Below are 18,471 nucleotides of genomic sequence, written 5' to 3' on the forward strand. Positions count from 1 at the left end.
TGTTAAAAGGGAGTTTTTCCTTCCCACTGTTGCCAAAGTGCTTGCTCATAGGGGGTCATATGATTGTTGGATTTTTCTCTGTATCTATGAAGCGCCTTGAGGCGACTTATGTTGTGATTTGGCACTATATAAATAAAATTGAATTGAATTGAATTGAATTATATTTTCAGTGATAGCTTAGCCTTGTTACTGTAACACCAGCTTGTCTCATGTAGGTGTGTGCAGTGTCTTACCTAAACAGCTAAAACAGTCAGGTTGTTTCAGCCAAAAGTTTCACACATCTCTGTTTCTGTTGTACCAAATGTATTTGTTTAACCTTCGTTTGCATGTGTCTTTCTGCTTCTGTGTGTGCAGAGAGACACCATGTTCCCAGCCAAGCTAGCTTTGAGCACTCTGAAAAGGATCCACCATGGAGCTTGTTATCGATGTCAATTGTTAGATTATAATATTATTTTATGCCATGTTATACCCCTAACTAAAGATTGTGAATTATTATGTAGTTTTAGTTTGCATTATTCTCCTGAATTAGAAGAAGCTGATAACTATTGCATTCGTTAAACTGATTTGCATTACATTAGACTGCTGATTTATTGTGGATGAATGATATTGTTTTATGATGTTATAAGAAATACTGTTTGCAGAAAGTCATCGCCTTATTTGTCTGATTAGAAGAGAACAGAATATACTGGAGTTTTCTGCCCCAACTCAGCAGGAGCAGATAAACGGGGAGCCAAGGTCATAGCTTAGGCGCCGTGTGAGAGAAAAGCATGTGAATGTTTAGGCTTTTATGATAAAGTGGGAGAACCAGAGGCTATAAGAGTTTGAGCAATGCTCCACCATTTTGAGATCTGAGGCTGTCTGCATCAGTGTCCATCTCCCACGTGTGTGATCATTAAAATCATCGTTTGACTTGACCCGGCCGGACCAGTGTTGTTATTGTGGTTTTTCTCTTGTCTCCATCCCCAATATTTTGAACCATAACACTTTCTACCTGCTTCATCCAGAAGGAAGGGATACAGGCTGGAGATGGGCCCCCCTCAGACCCCCGTGTGTGGAAGAGAAAGCCTAAGAACCAATCTGCAATCTGGTCGTCAATAAGACTTCTTGAAACACAGCAAAACCGGAGAAGACGGTTCAGTTTATCAGCTGCTACTATAGTAAATTCAGCACCAGTACACATCCAACCGTACCTCCGGCTGATGAGGCTGGACAAACCTATAGGTTTGTACTTATATGAACATCACATTGTTGGGTTGTCGTGTCTTCATTCACTCACCCCAACCAGTCGCGACAGATAGCCGTCCTTCCCTGTTAAAAGGGAGTTTTTCCTTCCTACTGTGACAAAGCAAGCTCATGTACTCAGGTTTAACTTCAGCAGGTCATTATGACCATGTCTACACATTCATTTTCTGCTATGCAATGACTTTTATCTGTGTCAGTTTAAAAGAAAAATATTGATATCTAGAATATTGCAGAATTTTGACTTTATTCTAAACATGCACTCTTTAAGCCCAGAACGATTTTTAGCAGCATTTTCACCATGTTAACAAAACAGAACAAAACAAGAAGCTATATAACATTAATACAGTCTTCAGAAAACAAATGGCTAAAATAAGCACGTCATCTTTGACCTTGTAGAGCTATTAACTGGCACTAACAGGGAAGCATCTTTGTAAGCATGTAGCCCTAACTCATGATGTAGATAATAATGGTTAAAATTGTTCTTTGAAATAATCCTACCAAAGTGTAAAACTCTTATGTAATTACTGTGTAAGACAATGAGTCTAAAATATCTTGCCCCTGCATTTTTTCAGTGTCACTGCACAGATGCATCTAAAACCAAACCACATTTAAAATGCCACCAGATTAATGTAGCTATTGGCTGCACATTCATCTCTTTGTGGGCTTTGTTTCTGTTCTTATCTTACTTCCTTGTTTAATTCCCTTGAAATTCATTGCCTTTTAATCGTAGGGACATGGCTGCTGTACCTACCCTGTACATGGAGCATTGCTCTGGCTGCTAACCCTGGATGCTTCCCAGATCTGGGCATGCTCACACTGTTTGGTACAGGTGCTCTTCTCATGAGAGGGGCCGGCTGCACCATCAATGACATGTGGGACAAAGACTTCGACAAAAAAGTAAATGAGATTTTCTTACAGCTGACTCCAAACAAAGAACAGGACATGTTTTTGCAATAAAGTAAATTAAACTTCCATTGCCAAGCAGACGTTAGACTTACCTGTGTCACTGTCACTCCCCTGCTCAAAGTGTTTTCTTTATTTTTCAGCTCTGATAAATTGAAAGTGTTTGTGTTTTTGCGCAGGTGTCCCGCACAGCCTCTCGACCAATCGCATCAGGAGAGATTTCTCGAATGCAGGCGCTGGTCTTCCTGGGAGGGCAGCTCTCGCTTGCACTTGGGGTTCTTTTGTGTCTCAACTATTACAGGTACTCAGAATCAATTTTATGTATGAACGTTAATGATATTTTATTAGGAAAATATAAATAGAAGAATAGGAACAGGTATATAGGTTAGATTAAATCCTCCAAGTCATGAGAAAAAAAAAATCAGTGCAACAGTTGAACTGGATCACAATATTACTACAGTGTGTTAATTTTCATAGTGTAACTAAAAGTGATTATTTATCCAGTCATTTTGCAGTCTTTCCCTCACATTGTTCAAAATGCTCTCACAGTATAGCTCTGGGTGCTGCTTCTTTATCTCTTGTTATCACCTACCCGCTGATGAAGAGGTTCACTTACTGGCCACAGTTTGTGTTGGGTATGTGCTGTGTAAAGTTATCTTGTAGTGTTCTTTGTCTAGAGTTAATATTTTACAGATTACCAGAACTATAGCTGTTCTCTTGTTCTCTTCTCTCACTTTAGGACTCACTTTCAACTGGGGCGCTCTGCTCGGCTGGTCCGCTATTAAAGGCTCTTGTGATTGGTCCGTGTGTCTCCCGCTATACTTCTCAGGAGTGATGTGGACGCTGGTATATGACACAATATACGCACATCAGGTAAAGTAGTGGGCCTGAGAGATCGCACCACTTCGTTCCTATTAAACACAATTCTTTCCTTAAACCAAAGGCTGAGTGCAGTAAATGTAAAAGAACGCTCTCATACACCAACACTACCCTGAACCAATGATACCTGGCAACATGCTTTTTTAATGCCAAATTCTGACACTGCCATTTAAATGTTGCAGCAGAAATCATGACCAAGGTCATCAGCACCAGACCAGGAAAGCAGTTTTTCCAGTCACCTGTTGTCCAATTTAGCTTGCAAATTATAGCTTCAATTTCCTGACAGGAGCCCCCAATGTGCTTTTCTGCTGCTGTAGCCCATTGTGTTGTGCGTTGAGAGATGCTTTTTAGCAGATGTTCTTCTGAGTGGTATTTGAGTTAACCTTGCCTTCCTATCAGCTTCCTTTCTGTCCATTCTCCTCTAACCTCAGACATCAATAAGGGATTTTTGCCCAGGTGAACTGGTATACATGATAAAGTGACTGTTGAGAACCTGTAAATTTATTAAGAAGAAAGGAACCGAGAAACTGAAACTAATTTAAAAACAGTTTAAACTGTGAGTACATGGTAGCTGTTCCTTTATATTTAAGAAATGCAGTTTAAGGGATTGCAGTTTACTGTGTTTACTGATGTTTTTCTTTGAGGTGAACATGAGATTAATGTGTCCTATGTTCAATCAATCAATCAATCAATCAATCAATCAATCAATCAATCTTTATTTATAAAGCACTTTTCATACAAAAAATGTAGCACAAAGTGCTTTACATAGTTAAAAGCAGCCCACCCCACCCTCCAACTCACTCCCCACACTCTCATTAACATAAATGATGTGAATACACACAAACCCCCCCCCCCCCCCCCCCAACACACACACACACACACACACACACGCACACTTAAAGAGTAAAAATTGGGCTGGGTTCACATGAGCCAAGTGAGGAAACACTATAACAGGGAGCCGTCTGCACCGAGAGCCGGTCACAGACCGCAGCCTCCAGGCTGGGCACACAGCAGGAGGGAGGCAAAGGAGCCCCCCAGCCAGGCTGAGAGGACCCCCAGCGACCCAGCAGCCACGGTCGATCACAGCCCCGGTGCAGAGAGCCCCCTCCGAGGAAACACTGGAGATATGCCACAATAGGCTATATACAGGGTAAAATGATAAAATAAATAAGAACGGGATACAATATAAATATAAATAGAGTAAGAAGATTAAAAAATGGATAAGAATAAAATCAATAAATATTAGGTAAAGCCTAAATTAATAATAAAATAGCAGGATAGAATAAATAAGCATAAAATAAATAAACGCTAAGTAAAAACTAAATTAAAAAGGTGGGTCTTGAGCCTGTTCTTAAAAACATGTACGTTCTCTGCGGCCCTGAGCTCCTCCGGCAGGCTGTTCCACAGACGAGGACCATACCACTGAAAAGCTGCCTCTCCGTGAGTATGTGTCCTGACTTTAGGGACAATCAAAAGGCCAGTACCAGAGGACCTCAGGGTCCGCGAGGGTTCATATGGTAAAAGCAGATCTGAGAGATAAGAAGGCCCAAGACCATTAAGACATTTAAAAACCAATAAAAGAACTTTAAAATCTATCCTGAAACACACGGGGAGCCAATGCAGCGATTCTAAAAACCGGTGTAATGTGGGCCCGCCCACTGGTCTTCGTCAGCACACGAGCTGCCGAGTTTTGCAAAAGTTGTAAAGTTGAAATATTCTTCTTAGGAAGACCAGAGAGCAGGGCATTACAGTAATCAATGCGACTGGTAATAAAAGCATGCATCAGCATCTCCGTGTTGGCCCGAGAGAGAATTGGGCGGACTCTGGCTATATTTTTTAGATGATAAAATCCAATTTTGGTTACATGTTTAATATGTGGGATAAAACCAAGCTCAGAGTCAAAAATAACACCCAGGTTTTTCACTTGTAGCGAAGGACATAGTGAAAATGCCTCTAATTCAGACAAGAGTTTCTCTCTCTGAGCCTCAGGACCGACGATTAAAACTTCAGTTTTGTCCTGGTTAAGCTGTAAAAAGTTTTCTGCCATCCAAGATCTTATATCTAAAATACAGTTAAAAAGGGCATCCATTGGTCTGGTGTCATCAGGAGACACAGAGATGTACAGCGGCGTGTCATCAGCGTAACTGTGGAAGTTCACTCCATGCCTCCTGATGACACTGCCGAGAGGGAGCATATACAAATTAAAAAGTACAGGGCCTAAAACCGACCCTTGAGGCACACCACATGTCATTTTATGGATCTTAGAGGAGCATGTATCCATACTCACCATAAAAGTTCTGTCAGAGAGATAGGAAGTGAACCAGTTGTGTACAGCACCAGAGAGGCCTACCATGTGTTTCAGTCTGTTTAAAAGAATAGCGTGGTCTACTGTATCAAAGGCTGCGCTTAGATCCAGTAGCACCAGGACTGAGAGCTTTTGGGAGTCCCAGTTATATCTAAGATCATTTAAAACCTTTAGGAGAGCCGTCTCTGTGCTGTGGTTCACCCTAAATCCAGACTGGAATATCTCCAGGATCTGTCTATCATTTAGAAAATCATTAATCTGAGTAAAAACAAGTTTTTCTAAGATTTACTTAAAAATGGTAAGTTGGATACAGGTCTGTAGTTATTAAAATCATTACAATCCAAATTGCTCTTCTTCAGAAGGGGCCTCACCACCGCCGTTTTTAAAGGCAGCAGGGAAGACACCCAACTGAAGAGAGCAATTCATCATGTATAAAAGCTCAGCCTCAAAAAATCCATAAGTGTTTTAAAGAGGTGAAGAAGGGATTGGATCTACAAGACATGTGGTGGGTCTCACTGTGGAGAAAACTTTCTTAAGGTTCTCAGCATTAACCAGGACAAAGCTGTCCAGTGTCTCCTCAGGTACAATCGAGCCCGCAGATGTGTTTACAAACATATCGCGATTAGATAAAATATCAGATCTGATGGCGCTGACTTTTCCCCTGAAGTGGTCCGCAAACTGCTCACAGAGTGAGTCTGTGGGGGGTTCTTTGGGAGCTGTTAAAATCAGGGTTAAATAAATGATCTATGGTGGAAAAGAGGACCTTGGGATTATTTTTGTTATTACTGATTATTTTGGCGAAGTATGAATTTCTTGAATTCCTTAATGTATTATTGTACACTTTAAGTTGCTCGCAAAATATTGATGGTTGATAGTATTTTTATTTTTCCTCCACCTCCTTCTGCTGCCCTGCAATTTCTTTTGAGTTTTTTGACTTCTTCGTTTGTCCAGGGTGATACGTGTTTTACGTTAATCTTTTTGGTGGTGAGTGGAGCAACGGAGTCAAGGCTTTTTTTCAGTTTGCTGTTGAAATGATTAAAAATCAAATCGCAGGGTGCAGGTAAAATCGCAGGGGGGCATTCGTCTAAAACCCTGGTAAAAATTTGCAGCCACTTCAGAGGTTAGATAGCGCCGAGGTTGTTTGGAGGTGAGTGTGTTGTTGGCTAAAGATGCAGTCCCACCACCTCTCTTACCACTTCTAACAGAAAAAGAGAAATTAAAATTTGGTGGGGAGGCCTCAGTGAGAACAACTGGTGCATCCGAACCCAGCCATGTTTCAGTTAAAAATAAACAGTCAAGTTTATTATCTAAAATTAAATCATTAATAATAAAAGACTTGTTCAACAGAGAGCGGACATTTAAAAGTGCCATACTGATTGAGACTGGTGGATTTTTGACAATAGAGTTGAATGGATGTTGATATTTTTGAAGAGGCCGGAGGTTATTAATGTTTTTGGAGTTACTAGATGTATGATAATTCTGTTGCTCTCTGTTTGTGATTATGACGGGTATTGTGTTGACTGTGGGAGAGAGAGGTCCGAGTCCAGAGTTTTGTGTATTACTGTTAAAGTGGAACAATATAGGAGCTGGGACCAGGGGAACATCAGTCAGTGGCAGACAGATCTGCAGGTAATGTCAATTTGGGGTAGTGACAGGGCGATGTTGCGGCAGTGGCTGTACGCCAAATGCCAAATTGGCGGACAGCAAAACGGCGTTCCCCCAGGCGTTGAGGTGGAGCCCGTCTGCCCCAAAAAGATGCCTCCTCTCCCAGAGGCATCAAAATTGTTAATAAAACCCACGCCGTGGGAGACACAGGCGGAGGAAAGCCAGGTGTTAAGGCTGAGCAGCCGGCTGAAACGGCCTATCCCTCTGCCACAGGTGGGGGTGGGCCCGGAGATAAAAGCACTCACCTGCAACTGACCAAGGAGGCTGAAGAGTTGGAGGAAGTCCAACTTCAGCAGCTCAGATTGCTGTTTGGGATGTCATTGGTGCCGATGTGGATGATGAGCCGGTTAACCTGTGGGTGGGATGCCAGAATGTTGGGAATTCTGTCCACTATGTCAACAACAGTGGCTCCCGGGAACGACAGCGTGAGCGCCCCCCTCATCCGCACGTTCCTGACGATGGAATCCCCGAGGACCAGCGTGGAGAGAGGAGGTGCTACCGGGGGCTGCTGGCCATCTGAGACGCCCGCGCCGCGGCACCGGGGGTGTTCAGATGGAGATGCGCCAGCCGGACTGCGTGAGTGACTCCCAGGTAGCCGCGCCGTGGGTCCTCTTCTCCGAGGAGCCGGGGTAAAGCACAGCTCTCCGCGGTGAGTTTGCACCACAGCGTCGGGTTGCCCACCGCGGCTCCGGGGGCGTAGTGGTGGAGATGGCGCAGACCTTAGCGACACAGCGGGATGGCGAGGGCTAGCGGTCAGAGGAGGAAAGTCCACAGGATCCAGGATGTTAAAGTAGGGACCTTGATTGACTATGACCTCGTGTTGTTTTGTCTTTCATAAATAGGATAAGGAGGATGACATCAAAGTAGGAGTCAAATCTACTGCACTGAGGTTCCAGGAGCAAACCAAACCCTGGCTGAGTGGCTTCGTTGTGGCCATGATGTCTGGACTGGTATTAGCTGGGGTCAATGCTGAACAGACTCTCCCTTACTATGCTGTACTCACCGGTATAGCAATGCACCTGACAAACCAGGTGAGGATCATGGTCAACTTTAATACAACATTTAAATGAGAAACATGCACAGATTCATGTGTTTTAAGATTAGGTTTTCCATTGAAGTATATTTATTTTCTTCTCTCGTAGATTTACACATTAGACATCAACAAACCAGAAGACTGCTGGAAAAAGTTTGTTTCAAACAGAAACCTTGGACTGTTGTTGTTTTTAGGTATTGTTGCCGGGAATTTGTGGAAAGAATAAAGACACACTCTGAAGAAATGAACAAGCCTTCATATAATTAGAGACAATGTTTTATTACATTTGTGTGTTTTTTTATGAGAAGCACTCTTTTAACAACTTATGTATTTTCAAAAATGCCAGTAAATCTAAATTTAAATTGCTGCATTAAGTTTGACCACCATGGAGCAGTATGATTCTTCCTACCTGATGAATGTACTGTACGCCAGTGGCCTCATTACTTTGTTTTGGTCCATAAAACACAAAAATATCTGGGTCTTTGCGTGACATCCTTCAGAAGTCACTGGTTGACATTGGTGCTCTTTGTTTTTATGCTGGCCAGGCAGCATTTACCCACTTTACCTGTGCTTATGTGTCAGAAACCACTTCCAGTTATTAATTATAGGACTTTGGTGAGAGTCGGCGTGTAGATCTGCAGACTTTACTGGTTCTTTTTAGTGCTTTTGCAACATGAGACTGCTCTCACCCATGATGTTTCAGTACTCTAAAACTTTTTAAACAAAGTTGAAAGAGAATTCATTTACTCCAGTCCAGTGAAAAACTAAGTACATCTTCCAATATAGAAGGTATGTTTAGTTGCAATAACTTAATCATTTTCTCTGAGTTTATCAGTTCCTTACATTGTTGGAGAGGAATTTCGGCCCACTCTTCTTACAGGGTTGCTTCAGCTGGATATTTGCAGACATTTGTTTATGCAAAAGGTTTTTTTAAGATCCCTACCACAGCAATTGAATCAGGGTGAGCATGAAAAGGGGAAAAAACAAAGGCTTGGAACACTGCTAGCACAGCGCCCACAACAAACGCAAAGCAGGGGCGAAGCACTAAGCTGATATGTTTCCAAACCAACTGCATTTCTAAGCCAAAGACGAGAAAAGTACAGTGGGAAGCATGAAACGTCCCTTTGGTTGCACCTGCTAACAAGGCCAAGGTAGGTCTCCCCGGCAGAATTGGTTTTCCCTTCGTCAGGAGCAGCGCTGGGCTCTCCAAATCACGGACAAACAGTATCCCACATTCTTGATTTTTAGTTCACAAACACTTGTTGTAATGACTAACTACTCCTGACATTTTGGAGATGTTAGCTCTTTATACAGTAAAGTTACAGCGGGATACAAATAACACCAGGCTGATACTGCCACGATTTGTTCCCCCCCATCTAAATCACGGACAAACAGCATCCCACAGTTGTTTATGTTTTTAAACCCATTTTGCACAGAGGCATTTTTTTTTGAAAAATTTATTGATAGCAATGTTGAATATTACACAGGAAAAAAACAACTACATGTAAAATAATTACACCGTGACGCCTCTGCCTTTCTAAATGGAGGGACAGTAACTGCGTGTTTATATGTAAGCATGTAAAACCTGAAGATGGAGACAAAATACTGTTAATCTGAATAGCTGCCATTCTGCAATTCCTCTCATGTAAACAATAACATTGCCCACCGCCTGACATGAATAAAGGCACATGCCTTTAATGTTGCATGACGAACTCTGTATTCCTCGTCCACACATAAACACAAAAAATGAGTTTTAAAAAAAAATCTCAGTTTTCGGTGATTCGAAACACCATTTACGTGTGGACGAAACAGCTGCGTTTTCAAAAATACCAGTGTAGGCGTGGATGTAGTGTAAAAGAGTTAGTAGTTTATTTTCTTACTACCAAGGTTATTATTGCTAACGAAAACTAACGAAATAATGAAAACTAGAAGTGAAAAAACATTTTCGTTAATGGAAATAAAAATAAAAACAAAAAAAGGAAAACTAACTAAAACTGTAATGAGTGTTCACAAAACTAATAAAAAATTAACTGCATTTATAGCAAAACTGTGTTTAGTTTTCATTGATGTGTGCGTGTCATACAATAGTCAAGGGTGAAAATGAAGTTTAGTTTCCAGATTTTTTTTGCTGTCTAATTATGCCAGCAGGTGGCAGTACGTTAGTCGAGTCGTCTGTGTTGCTGCTCCGTCCACGCGCAGAATCATGTCAGGAGAAAGCGCCAGATTCCAATTTGGGATTACTTTGAATATGACTGTTTTGGATAAAGCAAGTGTCTTGTAGTGGAAAGAGACAATTATGAGGGACATTTCTAAAGGGAAAAAAATTCCCACAAACCTTAAAGTGCACTTGAAAAGCTCACACAAGAAGGCTAACCTAGCTTACCTTGAGAATGTAAGGGAGCACACTCAACCCTCATCCCCAGAAAACAGAAGCTAACCCCAGGCAAGGCAGCGTGATGCATCCCGATGGTAGCTGGAATGGCAACATACTCAAGGATAAGCAGAAGAGAATGACTGATATGATGAAACTGGGATTTTGTTACACTTAATTATTGCAAACACAACTAAAACTATAACTGAAACTAATCAAAACTAAACTGAAACTAAGGATTTTCAAAAAAAATAAAAAACTAAACTAGCAAACAATTGGTAAAAACTAATTAAAACTGATATAAAATTGAAAATCTGAAGTCAAAACTAAATATAAAATAAAAACTAATGAAAATTGCAAAACTATTAAAACCCTGCTTACTACCTGCAGATTACTTGTATTTGCTCAATTGTTTACTAAATGTTTGAGGTGTGAAATAAACCGCAATTAAGCAAAATATGGGTGTGTGTGGTTGGAGGATGTGTTAGTGCGTGCGTGCGTGCGTGTGTGGTGTGTGTGTGTGCGCGCAGGGGGGGGGGGCGAAGAACACTTTTCTGTAAAACAAAGGGGGGCCCAGCAAAAAAAGTTTGGGAACCACTGCCATAGAGGATGCCAGGGTTGAAATCATGGATAAGATGTTTCAGAAAAAAGACAAGATAAAATCTAACCCACTCTAGCATTAAACTTGCATCAGCTTTAGGAAAACTACACCTAGAGGACTGGGTGGCGAGGTGAGGTTGATCCCCTCCATTAGAGTAATGAATTGTCCATAGGAATCCAAAGGACCACCAAGCAGTGTGGTAAAATTGAGGATGTAGTTGATTAGAGGGAGAAGCGTGACACAAGTCTGCCTTTTGGATGGTGTCAGTACGACTCGTTTCTCCTGAAGGTCCAAAGACACAGAGGTGATTCTCTGGGTGAGCAGCATCAAAGTGGACACTGCCAAGAACAGTCTGAAAGTGAAAGAGATATTACTGTGATTAAATAGGATATCTGTATACATATAATGTTTTTACTTTAGATGTAAAAACATTATGTCTAACTTAGGCTAAGAGTTCATCTATAATGGTGAAGAAATGGCCTCTGACATTCATATCAGAGTCTTTTTAGTACATTAGCTGTTCTAGAGCTGTGATCACAAAGTTGATTCTGGAAACGGCATCTGAAAGGTTAGGCAACAACATAACAATTCTTGGAAACGAAACAAAGTCAACAGGCTGCTAAAACCACGTGATGTGGTTGAATGCTTCAAGCAACAGATTGTTTTATTGAAAAACACATGGTCGTTTTGAGTTTGACATATTTCACAAAAGTGTGATTAGGAACATTTTTGCCACTGTGTTTACAACCCTGTACGCGTTTGAAAACTGAAGGGACTGTGCTGTGTTCTAATCCTATCAAAGATCAGAACATAGCTTATATAATTGAAAGAGCAAGATAAATTGCTCAGGAGTTTCACCTCATCTCCCAACCGTTGTGGCAGACGTCTGTCCCTCCCTGGAGGCTTCTTCCTGTTAAAAGGGAGGGTTACCTTCCCACCATCACCAAGTGCTTTGCCCATAGGGTATCATCTGATTGTTGTGGTTTTCTCTCTAATACTGTAGGGTCATTGCCTTACAACTTAAAGACCTCACTTTTGTGATTTGGTACTAAATTCAAATGACGATTTTATGTTCTACATTGTTATATTTCTAATTTCATGATGCAAATGTGTTCTTTCTTATGTAAATATGATCTTTCTTAAAAAAAGCCGTTGTCTCTGTTGTTCTAAACCTAGTAGATACTATTAAGCATTAGTGATACCTTTGAAGGTAATCGATGCCTGGATACCATCACGGATACTTGATTTTGAAATATGTGCTAAGCATGAACTGCACCTTCTTCAAGTATCCAAAAATGTACTGCTCTGGTCACAGGTCCTCATTCTTTTTAAAGGTGCCAACTTTCTGTAACTTGTTATAGAAGAGAGAGGGGTTTTAATATTTTTTTTAAAATAACTACCATAGAGATACCATACAAATCACTGCATGCTGCATTATTTATATTTTATACAACATCCTAACTCTGAACAGGCTTGATTCATACATCTGTACACCCTAGAGAATATTCACTTACGAAAGGTTAGGAGGATATAGCATGAAAACTGTCCCATATGTTTATGTAATTTGTACTGGCAGAGTGAAATCAAGTTAATACCTGATAATGACTGGTTCGTGCAGGTAGTATTCCTGTTAGGGCTGCCACAAACGATTATTTTGATAGTCGACTAGTCACAGATTATTTTTGCAATTAGTCGACTAATCAGATCATGCGTCCACTGGACGTAAAAGTGCATCTATTGCACCAGCAGCATCTGCTCTTATATAACTACCATTAGCTTACAGCTTTAAGTGTTTAAGGTCTGTGCTAACTAAAAATAAGACAAGATGGTAGTTTATTAAATTTTAATGAAATTTGCAGATTGTTTCGGTGAAGTTTAATAAACTCCTTGCTATCTAAAATATAACAGGACACTGGAGTATATTCTCGAGAATCTCACACTTCTGATAATCAGCTGTCTGCTTGACGTTTATTCAGCTATGTAAAAACTATAACTTTAATCTCAGCCAAACTGATTTACTCAGGAACAAATAAAATACTAAAAAAAGATAAACAATAACATTGTTAAGTTATCTAAGTGACTTATATATGTTTAACCTGAGTAGCGAAAGACAGCGGTGGGTCTCAGGGCACTAGTGAGCCTAGCCCCCGGCTCGCTATCGAGCTAGTGGGTAACAGACGTCTCCGAAAACGTCGGAGCGCTTTTGAAAATATGTGGTGTCTTGATAAACTGAGCAGATATTTGAGGTTTACACAGCTACATTCTCGCCTGAACATATGTTAAACCTTTATTTTGTGACCCAGAAAGAATAATAAGAGTAATATAAAACTAACTAGCTGCCGCGTTTAAGCTGGGCTGCGCTATGAATTCTGGGACACTGCTTCTTCTTCTTTCTTCGGGGTTTTAACGGCAGCTGGCATCCTTGTACATTGCAGTGCTGCCATCTTCTGTATCAGTCCGTTTATTACACTCTTAAATCCTACTACTTATTCCTGCATCTTTTGTGATCTTACAAAGCTTCAAACGACGCGTCGACTATTAAATCAGTCGTCGATGATTTTGATAGTCGACGTAATCGTGACTAGTCGACTAATCGTGGCAGCCCTATTCCCTGTACTGTATAAGTAGGTGCCAGAAGGTTTGCCACAACATCTGCATAACAAATGCCCAGGTGTGGATACAGCTGTGATCTACACAGCACACGAGTAGAACAAAGGCAAGTGTGGAGGTGAACAGCTTGTGCTGTTATCCTGTTTGGTTTTCTCCAAACGTGATGCTTTGCAGTATCGCTAGACATCGCTATTGAAGCCTTTAGAGTCTCAGATGTAGCTCTTCTACATATATTTCTTTGGTTTGTCTGAGCATCTTCGCCTTGTGCATTGTTTTATCACACATGTGAACAGATCAATGAACTGCCAGACAATTTGTTTTTACAGAGGTCACCATACTTGCTGATGATTGTAGCATCTGGCTGTTACTTACCTTCTTACATCCTATAGACGAAAAGATTTAGTTTTTCCACACTGCTTCTGCATTTTGCTTACAAAAATGCACAAAAACTAATATTTCAATTCACTCATAATTTCTTTTTACCTTCAGGCTCTTGCAGACAATCATCATCCTTCATCCCGTCGTGGTCACCAGGCGCCTGATCTTGGTGTCGTTCCTCGTCTTCTGTGAGCATCTCAGATTCTTGGTTCTGCTTCTGCTTGAAAGGACCATTCTCTTCTTCCTCCTTGAAGCATTCAGGAGAGTGCACTTCCTTCTTCAGACATTCTTTCTCAAGTACTGGTATTTCTGTGCAAGGTTTAGGTTCCTGTTCACTGCTTTGCTGAGTGTGCACTTCTTCCTGCTTTAATTTTGTAAACGAGACACCTAAAATATCGCCGGTGATCATCTTAAGTTGTGCACAAGTGGGCGGGAGGGTTAACATATGTCTTTCAATTTTTAAACTCTCCTCTGTCCTCGTGTTATTTACATGTGCAATATTTAGCTTTGTTAAGGCTGAATTTGACTCTATACCAACTTGACTCTTTGGATTCTGGAACAAAGGGAAGTTGCTCTCTTCAGCTAATGGGATATCACTTGCATCACTTGCCTCAGTGCCCTTCTCCATCTTGACCATTTTACCCTCATCTGCCTTGTTATGCATCTTGCTGTCATCATTGGCCAACTGTAAGATATGACGCAGTATGTCATCTTCTACCTTTGCCTCAATGTTCAGTGTTTTATGCTCAAGTGCTTTAACGTCTTGCTTTTGAGCTGGTGTTTCTTCATCATCTTTGAAATCATTTCCTGTCTCCATTTGTTGTTTGTCTCCAGATTCTGTGAATTCAGGTTGGGCTTGGTTTTCATTTGTCTGCCCTCTCTTCCTCTGGATCGCCGTAATCCTCACATGGGGTATCTGTAATTTTCACTTCTGTTACACTTTGTTCCACATTTCCTGTCTCCATTTTTGGTTGTCTCAGATTCTGTGAATTCAGGTTGGGCTTGGTTTTCATTTGTCTGCCTCTTCTTCCTCTGGATCGCCGTAATCCTCACATGGGGTATCTGTAATTTTCACTTCTGTTACACTTTGTTTCCAACATTTCCTGTCTCCATTTGTTGTTAGTCTCCAGATTCTGTGAATTCAGGTTGGGCTTGGTTTTCATTTGTCTGCCTCTCTTCCTCTGGATCGCCGTAATCCTCACATGGGGCATCTGTAATTTCACTTCTGTTACACTTTGTTCCACATTTCTGTCTCCATTTGTTGTTTGTCTCCAGATTCTGTGAATTCAGGGTTGGGCTTGGTTTTCATTTGTCTGCCTCTCTTCCTCTGGATCGCCGTAAATCCTCACATGGGGTATCTGTACTTTTCACTTCTGTTACACTTTGTTCCACATTTCCTGTCTTCCATTTGTTGTTTGTCTCCAGATTCTGTGAATTCAGGTTGGGCTTGGTTTTCATTTGTCTGCCTCTCTTCATCTGGATCGCCGTAATCCTCACATGGGGCAATCTGTAAATTTTCACCTTCTGTTACACTTGTTCCACATTTCCTGTCTCCATTTGTTGTTTGTCTCCAATTCTTGAATTCAGGTTGGGCTTGATTTTCATTTGGCTTCCTCTCTTCCTCTGGATCAGCCGTAATCCTCACATGGGTGTATCTGTAATTTTCACTTCTGTTACACTTTGTTCCACATTTCCTGTCTCCATTGTTGTTGTCTCCCAGAGTTCTGTGATTCAGTGTGGGGCTTGGTTTTCATATGTCTTGCCTCTCTTCCTCTGGATCGCCGTAATCCTCACATGGGGTATCTGGTAATTTTCACTTCTGTTACACTTTGTTCCACATTTCCTGTCTCCATTTGTTGGTTGTCTCCAGATTCTGTGAAATTCAGGTTGGGCTTGGTTTTCATTTGTCTGCCTCTCTTCCTCTGGATCGCCGTAATCCTCACATGGGGTATCTGTAATTTTCACTTCTGTTACACTTTGTTCCACATTTCCTGTCTCCATTTGTTGTTTGTCTCCAGATTCTGTGAATTCAGGTTGGCTTGGTTTTCATATGTCTGCCTCTCTTCCTCTGGATCGCCGTAATCCTCACATGGGGTATCTGTAATTTTCACTTCTGTTACACTTTGTTCCACATGTCCTGTCTCCATTTGTTGTTTTGTCTCCAGATTCTGTGAATTCAGGTTGGGCTTGGTTTCATTTGTCTGCCTCTCTTCCTCTGGATCGCCGTAATCCTCACATGGGGTATCTGTAATTTCACTTCTGTTTACACCTTTGTTCCACATTTCCTGTCTCCATTTGTTGTTTGTCTACCAGATTCTGTGAATTCAGGTTGGGCTTGGTTTTCATATGTCTGCCTCTCTTCCTCTGGATCGCCTTAATCCTCACATGGGGGAACTCTGTAATTTTTCACTTCTGTTACACTTTGTTTCCACAATTTCCTGTCTCCATTTGTTTATTCGTCTCCAGATTCGGTGAATTCAGGTTGGGCTTGGTTTTCATTTGTCTGCCTCTCTTCCTCCTCTGGATAGACCGTAATCCTCACATGGGGTATCTGTAATTTCACTTCTGTATTACAACTTTGTTCTCACATTCCTGTCTCATTTGTTGTTGTCTCAGATTCTGTGAATTCAGGTTGGGCTTGGTGGGTCATATGTCCTGCCTCTCTTCTCTCTGTACTCGCCGTATCCTCAAATGGGGTATCTGTAGATTTCACTTCTGTTACACTTTGTTCCACATTTAACCTGTCCTCCATTTGTTGTTTGTCTCCAGATTCTGTGAATTCAGGTTGGGCTTGGTTTTCATTTGTCTGCCTCTCTTCCTCTGGATCGCCGTAATCCTCACATGGGGTATCTGTAATTTTCACTTCTGTTACACTTTGTTCCACATTTCCTGTCTCCATTTGTTGTTCGTCTCCAGATTCTGTGAATTCAGGTTGGGCTTGGTTTTCATTTGTCTGCCTCTCTTCCTCTGGATCGCCTAATCCTCACATGGGATCTGTAATTTTCACTTCTGTTACACTTTGTTCCACATTTCCTGTCTCCATTTGTTGTTTGTCTCCAGATTCTGTGAATTCAGGTTGGGCTTGGTTTTCATATGTCTGCCTCTCTTCCTCTGGATCGCCGTAATCCTCACATGGGGTATCTGTAATTTTCACTTCTGTTACACTTTGTTCCACATTTCCTGTCTCCTGTTCTCTTGCAGTCTCTAGCAGCACAAGCTCCGCTTGTTTTTGCAGCTCTTGTTGGACAGTAGAGTTTGGTTTGGCATTTTCATGTTGAATGTCTGATTCGGAAGTCTCGCCAGGACTTTCTCCGTTGGTTTCCTGGCATTCCCTGATCTGGAGTGCACTTTTCTCTGTGGTATAGTTTTCTTCCAGGTTCTCAGCTTGTGGAACCTCATCACAGTCTGCAAAAAGGTCCTCCATTTCTACATCTTCTCTCTCCTTATCTAGCTGGTCCATGTTAGACAAATGTTCCTCTTCTTCTTCTGTTACTGGCACATTATCAACGCTTGCCTCCAGCTGATCAAGGCTCCCCTGACCCACGAGTTCATGATTCTTCATGACCTGCATAGACAGAATCAAGGTCCAAATTATGATACACTTTTCCATCACATTATATTGGGGTGGGGCACTGATGATGTGGAAGCCTCAAAAACTCATTTATCCAATATAATACACTTGGAGTTATGGGGTTGAGATAAGACTCCCAGTCCTATAGTTTATGGGAAGACAGACATGACATAGTAAACACTTTCCTTGTGAGTGGGCTTAGTCACTGATTTTGGAAGCATACTGAATAAAACATTACTACAACTATTTTGCAAATCATGTTTAAATTGCTTAAAAATGTTGGATTATCTTTTGTCTGCTTACTGCATAGAGATAGCAGTTTCACTGTCAGCCCCTCTCCTTCTCACCACATCTTATTCTTTGAAATAGAAGTGGGCGGTATAAACGGTATACGGTAGAAACGATATAAATTTGGCCAACGGTAGAGATTTTGACTATACCGCTCTACCGCGATAGCGTATGTTGATGGTGTCATCAAGCTGCGCCTGTTTTGGTTGAAAGCATTGCAGCGGCTAAAAACAACATCATCTGCAATTTTTACTGAGCGACAGTAATAGCAAAGAGACAAAGCACTTTTGGAAATGGGGATAGCCAAAAACTCCACTCCTCCACTTCCGTCCCATTGATTCATTAATGCTGAATTCTCTCGCAGCTGCTATATTCCCATGTTGTTGCAGTATATTAATGACTAACCTCGTATTGCGGATGGATATCTCAGTTGTTCTCCTGACTGAAGTTTGGTCCGTTTACAGCATCCTGCCATGCAATTGCATTTGTCCCTAACCACTAGAAACCCTCACGTTAACTTTTATCGAGTGGGAAAAAGTTGGCATTCATCTTCAGCTTCACTGTGCTAATGTTATGCTAACGTAGCTGTGTCGCTAGCAATCACGTAGGACATCATTATATACCA

The 18,471-nt window shown here is 41.3% G+C and overlaps 3 protein-coding genes and 1 long non-coding RNA gene across 4 annotated transcripts; 1 reads left to right on the top strand and 3 right to left on the bottom strand.

Moving 5' to 3' along the window:
- The first annotated feature begins 88 nt into the window (after positions 1-88).
- LOC120735033 (4-hydroxybenzoate polyprenyltransferase, mitochondrial-like) lies at positions 89-8,500 on the top strand. The gene is made up of 8 exons (XM_040034196.1): positions 89-427; positions 1,005-1,221; positions 1,973-2,139; positions 2,325-2,446; positions 2,695-2,780; positions 2,885-3,018; positions 7,837-8,025; positions 8,137-8,500. Exons 1-8 carry the CDS (start codon positions 410-412, stop codon positions 8,251-8,253), a joined length of 1,050 nt encoding a protein of 349 aa, XP_039890130.1. The 5' UTR covers positions 89-409; the 3' UTR covers positions 8,254-8,500.
- A 2,755-nt stretch (positions 8,501-11,255) lies between these two features.
- On the bottom strand, positions 11,256-14,963 carry LOC120735034. The gene is made up of 2 exons (XM_040034197.1): positions 14,093-14,963; positions 11,256-11,351 (listed from the first exon to the last, which is right to left on the bottom strand). The coding sequence occupies exons 1-2, from the start codon at positions 14,802-14,804 to the stop codon at positions 11,326-11,328; spliced, it is 738 nt and encodes a 245-aa protein (XP_039890131.1). The 5' UTR covers positions 14,805-14,963; the 3' UTR covers positions 11,256-11,325.
- A 935-nt stretch (positions 14,964-15,898) lies between these two features.
- Positions 15,899-16,378, bottom strand: LOC120735031. Its single transcript, XR_005696162.1, has 2 exons — positions 16,257-16,378; positions 15,899-16,108 (listed from the first exon to the last, which is right to left on the bottom strand). It is a non-coding gene; the product is annotated as an uncharacterized LOC120735031 (long non-coding RNA).
- A 193-nt stretch (positions 16,379-16,571) lies between these two features.
- On the bottom strand, positions 16,572-18,269 carry LOC120735030 (nuclear-pore anchor-like). Its single transcript, XM_040034189.1, has 2 exons — positions 17,108-18,269; positions 16,572-16,963 (listed from the first exon to the last, which is right to left on the bottom strand). The coding sequence occupies exons 1-2, from the start codon at positions 17,595-17,597 to the stop codon at positions 16,572-16,574; spliced, it is 882 nt and encodes a 293-aa protein (XP_039890123.1). The 5' UTR covers positions 17,598-18,269.
- Between the last annotated feature and the right edge of the window lie 202 nt (positions 18,270-18,471).

This window comes from Simochromis diagramma, unplaced genomic scaffold, assembly GCF_900408965.1.
Source record: "Simochromis diagramma unplaced genomic scaffold, fSimDia1.1 OVJJ01000200.1, whole genome shotgun sequence".
Classification (NCBI taxonomy): Eukaryota; Metazoa; Chordata; class Actinopteri; order Cichliformes; family Cichlidae; genus Simochromis; species Simochromis diagramma.

Bases quoted from the DNA above. Each gene is read 5' to 3' on its own strand.
- LOC120735030 (XM_040034189.1), bottom strand. From the start codon at position 17,597: ATGGAAAAGTGTATCATAATTTGGACCTTGATTCTGTCTATGCAGGTC. The intron at 16,964-17,107 runs GCGATCCAGAGG...TGTGAGGATTAG, and splicing joins TACCCCATGTGAGGATTACG to GCGATCCAGAGGAAGAGAGG.
- LOC120735033 (XM_040034196.1), top strand. The intron at 1,222-1,972 runs GTTTGTACTTAT...TTTTAATCGTAG, and splicing joins GAGGCTGGACAAACCTATAG to GGACATGGCTGCTGTACCTA. The intron at 8,026-8,136 runs GTGAGGATCATG...CTTCTCTCGTAG, and splicing joins CAATGCACCTGACAAACCAG to ATTTACACATTAGACATCAA.
- LOC120735034 (XM_040034197.1), bottom strand. From the start codon at position 14,804: ATGGAGACAGGAAATGATTTCAAAGATGATGAAGAAACACCAGCTCAA. The intron at 11,352-14,092 runs GTAAAAAGAAAT...TTTCACTTTCAG, and splicing joins TTGTCTGCAAGAGCCTGAAG to ACTGTTCTTGGCAGTGTCCA.